General features: G+C 36.3%; 2 protein-coding genes and 1 pseudogene across 2 annotated transcripts in view; 2 read left to right on the forward strand and 1 right to left on the reverse strand.

The window, feature by feature from the left end:
• Window positions 1–9,527, forward strand: part of RhoGEF2 (Rho guanine nucleotide exchange factor 2) — a 215,542-nt gene that overhangs the window by 68,297 nt on the left and 137,718 nt on the right.
• Window positions 430–4,083, reverse strand: LOC141444040 (polyisoprenoid diphosphate/phosphate phosphohydrolase PLPP6-like; annotated as a pseudogene).
• On the forward strand, window positions 7,363–9,405 carry LOC141444137 (single-pass membrane and coiled-coil domain-containing protein 4). The gene is made up of 2 exons (XM_074109576.1): window positions 7,363–7,585; window positions 8,651–9,405. Exon 2 carries the CDS (start codon window positions 8,658–8,660, stop codon window positions 8,838–8,840), a length of 183 nt encoding a protein of 60 aa, XP_073965677.1. The 5' UTR covers window positions 7,363–7,585; window positions 8,651–8,657; the 3' UTR covers window positions 8,841–9,405.

Raw genomic sequence — 9,527 nt, forward strand, 5'->3', positions numbered from 1 at the left:
AATTATTTTATATATTTTTTTTGCTTTTTAGTTCCTGTGTGTGTTTAAGCCAGTTTTATTTTTTTATTTAAAAATATTCTACGATTCGACCGATTGAACTAAAAATTTTACGATTGAAGAGTGAGATGAAAAGTTTAATTAAGTGACATTATTTAGACGATAGTCAGTGAAACATTTACAGGTAAAATAATATACTTACTTAACATGAAAATGTGTTAAAATTGATAAAACTACATTATTAAAAAACGGTTATTGACCACTGACATTGGGTAAATGCGTTGCAGTTAGTACATAGGTAATCTTAACATCTTGATAGTGAGATTTTTAATTATAGGTAGTTAAATCACTGTAGTTACAAACTCGAACAGTTATTATTAAATTATATGCACAAGTAATTAAACATGAAATTCTCCTCCATCAAGCTTTTCATCAGACAGTGAAGAATAAAATGCTTGCAGAAGTGCTTTGTGAAAACCAGATCAAACTCATGAAGAAGCCTTCCAAAATGCCAATACCGCAGCCAGCAAGGACATCCAGGAAGTAGTGTCTCTCCAGGAGGACTCTTGACAGAGACACAGAACCAATCCATGCCAGAAGGGGTGGGTAGAATATTATTGATACTGGACTCAAAAACATAAGTATAAAAGCAATCAAGACACATCTACTGGCATGTCCTGATGGAAATGAGTACTTGTCAGGACCCACTGCAAGCAATTTGTTCATTGGTATAGGGTCTTCGCCTTCGTACAAATGCTTTTAGACAGCTATTACAACTATGTCGAGTATAAGAGCTGAAAAGAAAAATAGTGCCATAAAATTTAAATAATTTGATATAATATCAATATGAATAAAAATACAACACTGATAACTGCTATTTTTACCTATCAATAGATTCACTTGAACTTGATACAGGTCTCTTGTTGTTAAATAACCAAATGAAAGTGAGCCAGCCAGCAAGCCACACTATACCATGACAGGACACCTGTTGAAAGTAAAAACTACTTTAATAAAATGTGTTTGCGTTTGCAGCACCTGAAAATTGGTTGGTTGATTGGTTTTATGAGTGATTCAGTAGGCAGACCCATACAAAACAACTGACAGGAAGAAGTACCATTGTGACACAAAAAACTTTTTCATCACACTTGCTCGTAAACAGTGTCGTAACATGCAGGCTACCTTGGTTGCAACCCCCCAAATAAAACTCTCGACCGTAATGTGCTTGTCATGAAACCCGTGGTTGGTAAATGAGTCATTGCCCGTACTAATTTTGTTGTCATGAAGCCCAAGGTCGGTAAATGAGTGTGATACTGCATGGCGTGCAGGAGCGCGGCGCGCGCACGTCGCGCGCTATGGTCAGGCTGGGGTAGGGCGGCGCGGAAGCTGGCGCTGCCAAGAGCGTAGTCAGCGGTATCGGCAATTTTTGAAAAAATATTAGTTTTTCTTTTACAAATATACAATTTTACTCGCAAATATGATGAAAAACATTGTATGTCGTACGGGCGGTACTAGAATAACGAACATCGACTCATTAAAGCCCTCAGTCTTCGACTTCGGGCTTCTAATAGACTCTCGTTCGTAATTCCTTGTTTACCGCCCTTAAGACAATGAACTAGTAAATTGTGTGCTATTTAAGTATCTGTCCCACAGCAGAATATTTCATACTATTTTAATTACCACTTATTGTACACCAAAGCTTACAAAAAAAATACTGCCAGACCATGCCCTAATGAATGAGGGATAACAGAAACACATTGTCACCATCATCATCAACAGAAGTGTAATGTAAAGTACCACAGTATGGTTTATTTTTTTATCCTGACGCAAAAAGAGTGGGTGTCATAAGTTTGAAGCCAATGTCTGTCTTTCTATGGCATTGTAGCAGTGATTGTAGGCAATTGTAGCTCTCAAACAGATGCATAATTAAGTATGTTAATTCTTGATTATCTTTTTAAACATTAAGGCTATTAGTGTCCTGGAGAAATAAATTTTTCATCACACTTGCTCGTAAACAGTGTCATAACATGCAGGCTACCTGGTTGCAACCCCCCAAATAAAACCCTCGACCTTAATGTGCTTGTCATGAAACCGTGGTCGGTAAATGAGTCATTGCGCGTACACATTGTCTTGCCATGAAGCCCAAGGTCGGTAAATGATGCCCGTACTGATGGCGCTGCGCCGTGCCGCGTGCCCGTGCGCGCGCTGCTGCAGGACTACATGGACCACATGCACACGCACGTTGCGGCGCATGCCGAGGGAGGTTGAGGGCGACGCTGCCAAGAGCGCAGCCTAAGGTATCGCCAATATTTGGAACAATTATATTTTTTCTTTTACAAATATAAAATTTTACTCGCAAATGTGATGAAAAACATTGTATGTCGCACGGGCGGTACTAGAATTACGAACATCGACTCATTAAAGCCCTCAGTCTTCGACTTCGGGCTTCTAATAGACTCTCGTTCGTAATTCCTTATTTACCGCCCTTAAGACACAATGTACTATAACATGACCTGTTGAATATTCAATTTTAATTGAATGGAAATCTAAAATAACACTACTTCTACTTAGAATCTATGTTGATGCTACACTACAGCAAAAAGTTTGACTAACCTAACACATGCACAATGTATATTATCTTTTTATGGTTGTTTGCTAACCACTTATCTCTAGTTAGTGGGCTTACTTAGGCTTATAATATCTGGGGCGGAGGCGGAGGAGTGGAGTATGCTTACCTCTAGAAACTTTGCATGGTTGCGGAGAGATCTCAAGGCACTGTTTCTTAATGCAATATCAACAAATTTTTTAGTTATTTGTACATCAAACTGCAGAACTTTTTGCAGCATTTTTGGTACTTGTCTTTTCTCTTCTGCAACTCCCAACTGTAACATTTTTTTTTTGTAAGTGCACATTTTATTTTCTATATAAATAAAAATGAATCTTAAAATGTTTTGCTAAGCGCAAAAATCGGATTTTGTTGTGTTTTTTACTGTTAGGAGAAGGTATTTATGGAAGAAAAACAGAAAAAAATATGACGGGGTGAAGCTGCGGGCAACAGCTAGTACTACAATAAATCTACATGCAGCAGATATGTAATCAAATTAAGTAACCTACACTGAGTGAAAACTGTGTAAAATTTAATTCTTTAATATTATACTTTATAATTATAACAAATATAATAAAAATAATTATAACAACACTATGATTTGAAATATTGGAACTAGGGTTGCCAGATACATGCATTTCATTTTCGGGACAATTTGAGGGTTACAAATTGGGTTGGTAGTTAAATATCAATAAGAGCACAAAACCAACTATTTTCTTCAAATTGACAAAATAGTTACAATTGGTTGTTTTAAAAAAGTGAGCCCAGATTTTGTCATTTGGCAAGTCTTTTGGAAGGACCTCAAAAAGGCAGGCATGTGCATTCTGAATACAGGCCAGCAATGTTAACCTGCAGCTTCAATTTTTAATATGGAAGGCAATATTGCTCTCGTAGTCAAAATCCGGAACATTAAAGTGTAATTCCTGGACACGGGACAAACACATAATTCCGGGACATTCCCGGATGTCCCAGCCATCTGGCAACCCTAATTAGAACACACTAGATTTTAGAGATGGTTTCCTGTGCTAGTCTTAATTATTATAACTAATGAATTAATTTAATGTACTGACTATTTGCTAATTATAGTTTGTGTTCAACTTTCTGACTATGTTCACTTGCTCAGCATTGTTGGCATCAACTAGGGTTTTAAGGAATTCATTATTTCTTGTTTATATATTGTGTTTTGTGTATTATGCAAATAAGTATTATATGTGTAGGTACCTAATACTAATTTGCACAATTAATGTTTAATGTGTGTTATAGAAAATTAAACGTGTTAGTTTCAAATCTATGCATTATCTGCTGTAAAAAGAAACGCTGAAAATTATCTTACCATGTCGATGACGCAAAATATACAGCAACAATTGAAATATTGAAACACTTAAGCAAACAATGATAGGTATGAAAATGAGGGTGAGTAATATTATGTTATGTATCAAACCATTCGCTAGCTTGTTATTAGGTACTAGATTATACCGACCGATCAAAAGCATAATAAAAATGTATTTTTAAACAAATTCTATTTGTATTAACGCTGCTAAGTGCTAAATAAAATTCGGGTGACACTCTTTCTCGGCCCGGATAACACCGACATGGAAATACCAGCCCTGTTTTTTGTGTACACGCCCATAGAAACTGACAGGAGCTTCAATGGCTGTCATCGTTCATCCACCATTACCTCTCATATTTCGTTTTCTAGATTTTTTTTACCGTACAACGGCAAAACCTACTACATAGACACTGGCAAAATTGTCCTCCAATGGACAGAGCCATATTTTTCTAAAAATCTATCTATGGGTGTGTACACGAAAAACAGGGTCGCTATTATCCGGGCCGGGAAAGAGTGTCACCCGTAGCCTCAGTCACTAATAATAAGCGGCTGTTTAGACTTGCCCACAGACTAGACTCAACTAGACTACTCAGAGAAACTGGCCTTGCCGAAACCTTGTATGTATGTAACTCTCCTGTAACTTGGTTAAAAAGTCGGGTGACACTATTACCGGATGTTCTTACAATACCGACATATTTTGTGTACACGCCCATAGATAGAAACTTGTCAGTTTGATTACTTTGATTGACACCAGATTGTATGGGTGTGTAAACGAAATATCAGGTCGGTATTTCCGTGCCGGTAAATAGTGTCACCCAAACGGTGACTCAGTGTGTGACACATCACTCGCACTCCTTTTGTCTCATCTGTCACTGTCCACTGTCATGTCTGTCTATAATCTATGTTTTTTTCATCCAGGAAAGACAGAGGGATCTAATCCACACTGTCTCATCTAAAGCTAGAAATAGTGCCAGGTAGATTTGTTGAGGTTTTGATAAAGAAGCACTTTCTGTTTTGCAATGAAATATCATGGTGTGACCGACATATTACTATAATAAGGCTGCTTTTCCTGCCACGCATGTGGCACGGTGTAAGTAAATAGTATAATTACACCCTAAGGTTACACTGTTCTCGTTCTGAGCGGTGCCAGAACGTCCCAAAAGGGACGATTTTCATCCGTTTATACATCGCAACGTCCCTTCGATGTCCGTTCATATATTCCGTCCCTTTTACGTCTCTTTTCAAATAGTTATCCAGAATAATTTACTATTTTTAATAGGTACTTCATTTCATTACTCATTACAAAAAATAATGCGTTTCGTTTCATTCATCTAAGTAAGTAAGTAGATGAGTGAAACGAAACGGAAGAAAAGCGCAGCGCGTGAATGCGATAACTTCAGGCAGTTGTCTCACGGCCAGCGAGGAAACGATCGGCTATCGACTATTTTTTCGCTCAAGAAACGAACAAAAGATATAAGATCCTGCGTGAGTAAAAGAGACACATATATTAATAGTTGATCGCTGGCTGTTCACACTGTCGGCGAGAACTCGCTCTTACATCTTTTGTCGCAGCGACAAGAGCTATAAAACTCGCTGAGCTATAGATACTCGCTCAGCGATGTCAGCTTGGCGGCCGCCCCGCACGAGCGAGTCAAGTGGAGCGAGTAATCGCCCGTTGCACGCGAACACTCGCTTACAGCCGAGCGACCAAACTACACTCGCTTCTCGCTGCTCGTCCACTTGTTTCTAGTTACACGCTCTACTCGCTTCTCGCTCATCGTCGGCGGTGGGACAAGTGCCTCAGACTGCTGGCGATATTCAATATTGTACCATCCTTTTTCCACTCGCAGTGATCACGTATCGCTTGCCTGTTGTTTCATGAACACAAACACAATTTTCTGTCCTATCCTATCTACGTCTGCCGGCGCACCGCACCATCACCACCACACCACTTCAACTTCACTCACTTGATTGCAAGTGCTTGAATTTTGCCTCTGCATTTTGAAATTTAAATTAGTATATGAGATTCGCGCTGCCATCGTTCATCCACCATCACCTCTCATATTTCGTTTTCTAGAATTTTTTTACCGTACAACGGCAAAACAAAAACTACTAGACACTGGCAAAATTGTCCTCCAATGGACAGAGCCATATTTTTTTAAAAAAACAACAACAACAAATTAGTATATTATTGATGATAAAGTTGATGATTGAATGCAGTGATTTTAGTGAATAGACAGTGAGTGAGTGAGTGATAGATAGTGGGACACGACACGACACGACACGAGTCGTACTAGCATAGCGTAGCGCTAGCGAGCGACAAATTTGCTATCCGTTTTTCTTCCTTGATCAAAGGTTTGTTTGATTATTTTAATTTATGTTTAAAACTGAAGTGCGTATGGTTTGTACTAAATAGGCCTGCATTCATAACAACTAGGTACTTAGTCAAATACTTAATATATCATATTAAACCGGTGCAAGCAGAGGAAACCAGCTTTACAACAAACAAACCTGCGTTTGTAATTAAATGTTTTAGGTATCAATAGATGTCTAATAAATAGTTTGAGAACTTGATAGGTACCAAAATAAACTATTCTTAGAACTATTGTCAGGCTACATTAATTTCAAAAAGTATTCGGGTTACACTATACTATTTGCCGGCCCGGATAATACCGACCCGATATTTTGTGAACATCCTTACAAACTGGTGTCAAACTGACATGAGTTACTATGGGCGTGTACGAAATATCAGGTCGGTATTATCCGGCCGGTAAATAGTGTCTGTCACCCGACACAATCACCCATCAGCATTTAAAACTATCGTGCTCTCTTTTTCAGTAGGTATTTTTTTTTACATACATACAACGTCATGTCATGTTAGAAAGAGAACTTTCGTTATTTTTTTGCTTGTCTTGTCGTCTGACTGGCTGCATGGTTATTATTACCTTTGCCTGTCCTAGTGAGGACGAATGTATCAAAAAAATAATTGTCTGTCATCGCGACGAATAATCCAGTTGCCAGGTTAAAGAAAAACTGCCAAATTTTGGAATTTCATAATGTGATTTAGTGTGGTTCAGTATTTCGTTTGTGGTGTCATGGTTATTAACCGGGATGGTTTTTGTTGCATTGCAGTGTTCCGCTGTTCGCCAAGTCGCCGCTCGCAAAGTCATATAATTAATATGATGAATACTTACGTGGCGGTCACTCGCTCTTCAATCTGCATGGAAATATAAATAATCAAAACCGTTTTTTTTTAATTTGTGTGCTTTAAAAATATATCTGTATTCATGCCCTTTCAGGTTTTTTTTTTCATTCAACCATTAAAAAAACATATTATTTCTCCAGCCGTCCTTTTTGTCCAAAAATCGTCCCATTTCAGATAGCGAATCGTCCGAAACACGACGCAGGTACTGGTAACACTTTCTGTCACTGAGTATCAGCTGAGCTGTGCTGTATGCGTACTTAGTGCTTACGTCGTTTACGTGATGCTTAAATGTAATGTACACACGTTGACGTTACTTATTTCGTACCTACGTGGCTAATTTAGTAGCATACATATTTTATACGTGTTGACAATATAAATTATTAAAATTTAATTAAAATTTATTACCTTTTTGACTGCAGTATCGTATTTTTGACAACGTTTACAAGTACAGGTATAAACTTTTATAGTTCACATATCTAATATCAATTGTTTTAAACTTTTTCAGATCCGTAATGTACTTATGAACCGGTCTGACATTATATTGCCACGATTATTGTATTTATTTTCGGCAAAAAAAGCGGTTCTTTTATATTTTTGAAATAATCTGCTGTTCCTCTTAGGTTTAGTATTGTGTAGGTATAGTAAAATAAAATGTAGGTAGTAATGTTGTAAAATCTGCTACAATAGACTTATTTATGCATTTATTTAGAGCTTGATGAATATTTATATTGTTTTCTATTCTAATTGTTATGTAGATAAAGTGTGTAGTTATAGGTCACTATTTAATAAATTAGAAGAAGCTGATTACAATATGAACAACAACTTCATTTTCAGTTTATATCCAATATCCTAGTTTGCAGCGCTAACTTGACTGTATACTTATGAGACTTTTCCATGACTAGCTGTTGCGTGTGATTTCATCTATGAACCATTTGTTAATTGCTTTTGAGCAGGAACAACAATTTTATGGGATAAAAAGAATCTTATTTGTGAATCAAGTTATAAATTAACTGTGTGCCAAATTTCACCCCAATCTATTGAGCCATTTAATGTATGATGCACTAACAAACATACAAACTTTCACATTTAAAATATTAGTAGGTTAAGATTAATCTTTTTCATACCTCTCAAATAAATAATATTATAGATCTGTTTTGGAAAAAAATATACCTTTCCGAGTTTATTCCAGATCCTTCTCAGCAGAGGTTTTTCCAAGCTGGTGGTAGACTGTATGAAATTAACGTGCTTTTGCCTAAGTTGAATAAAGACTTATTTCACTGATTTACTCAATACTGCTGCCTAAATTTTGTTATTGCAAAAGATTAGCAGTAAATAGATTAGTAGTAGGCCTCTAGGTTGGCAATGCACCTGCAATACCCCTGGTGTTGCAGATGTTTATGGGTGGTGGTGATCTCTTACCATCAGTAGACCCACTTGGTTGTTTGCCATCCAGTCGAATAAAAAAAAAGGGTTACATTAATAATAATTGATAATTCTATTCTGTGTTGTTTTCTAGTGGCAACATGCGGAAGCTGAAGGGAGCAGTTAAAGAAACTGCAAAACAAAAACGGGAGAGAAAACAAGAATTTGCCAAAACGAGACAACAGTTAAACACAATAGTTCTGCCCACTTTTGCAGTTATTTTTATATTAATATGCTTGTATGTGTACTTTAAGACCAGGCCTACTTCAATGCAATATGCATAATGAATAATAATTATTGATCATTTATTTATCTAATCAAATTAATGATACACATTTGCTCTGATTCTGGATAGTTTTGTATTTCTAAAATGAGAACAACATACAGCATACCATATGATAATATAATATCTACAAGTCTTAAATCCAAAGAAATTTATCAAAGGCTAATTTTTCCTTGTAAGAAAAGTTATGAATGATACATTTGCATCCAAATTCCAAAGTAAAGAGAAGAGTAAGTACCTATATGTATATTAATAGTGTACCTATACCATAGTATTTTAATTTTTGATAACCAGGTTGTGAATTAAGCAATTACTTATTTGAATTGTATAGAGAATTCCTTCCATATTGTACATTCCATTATTTTATTATTGCATGAGATGAAAATATCAATGTGAAATAATGTTGTATTGTTGTGCAAATGAAAATTTATTTTGTTAATATAACTTGTTTGATTTGTCTATATACCTACATCTTTATACATATATGTATAAAATCGAATAACTATGTATCTGTTTGTAATTCCAAAATTAATTTTATATGAAAAAAAAAAAAACATAACAGTGTTTTTTAAACTTTTTGTGTCTGATCTGAGTCTCTATAACGGCTGACCCAATTTTGACGGGGCTCTGGCTGGTGGTAGCTGATGTTAGGTACAATGAGTTAAATAGGCTACTTTTATTTTAGAAA

Source organism: Choristoneura fumiferana, chromosome 29 (genome assembly GCF_025370935.1).
Source record: "Choristoneura fumiferana chromosome 29, NRCan_CFum_1, whole genome shotgun sequence".
Taxonomy (NCBI): Eukaryota; Metazoa; Arthropoda; class Insecta; order Lepidoptera; family Tortricidae; genus Choristoneura; species Choristoneura fumiferana.

Bases quoted from the DNA above. Each gene is read 5' to 3' on its own strand.
- LOC141444137 (XM_074109576.1), top strand. From the start codon at position 8,658: ATGCGGAAGCTGAAGGGAGCAGTTAAAGAAACTGCAAAACAAAAACGG.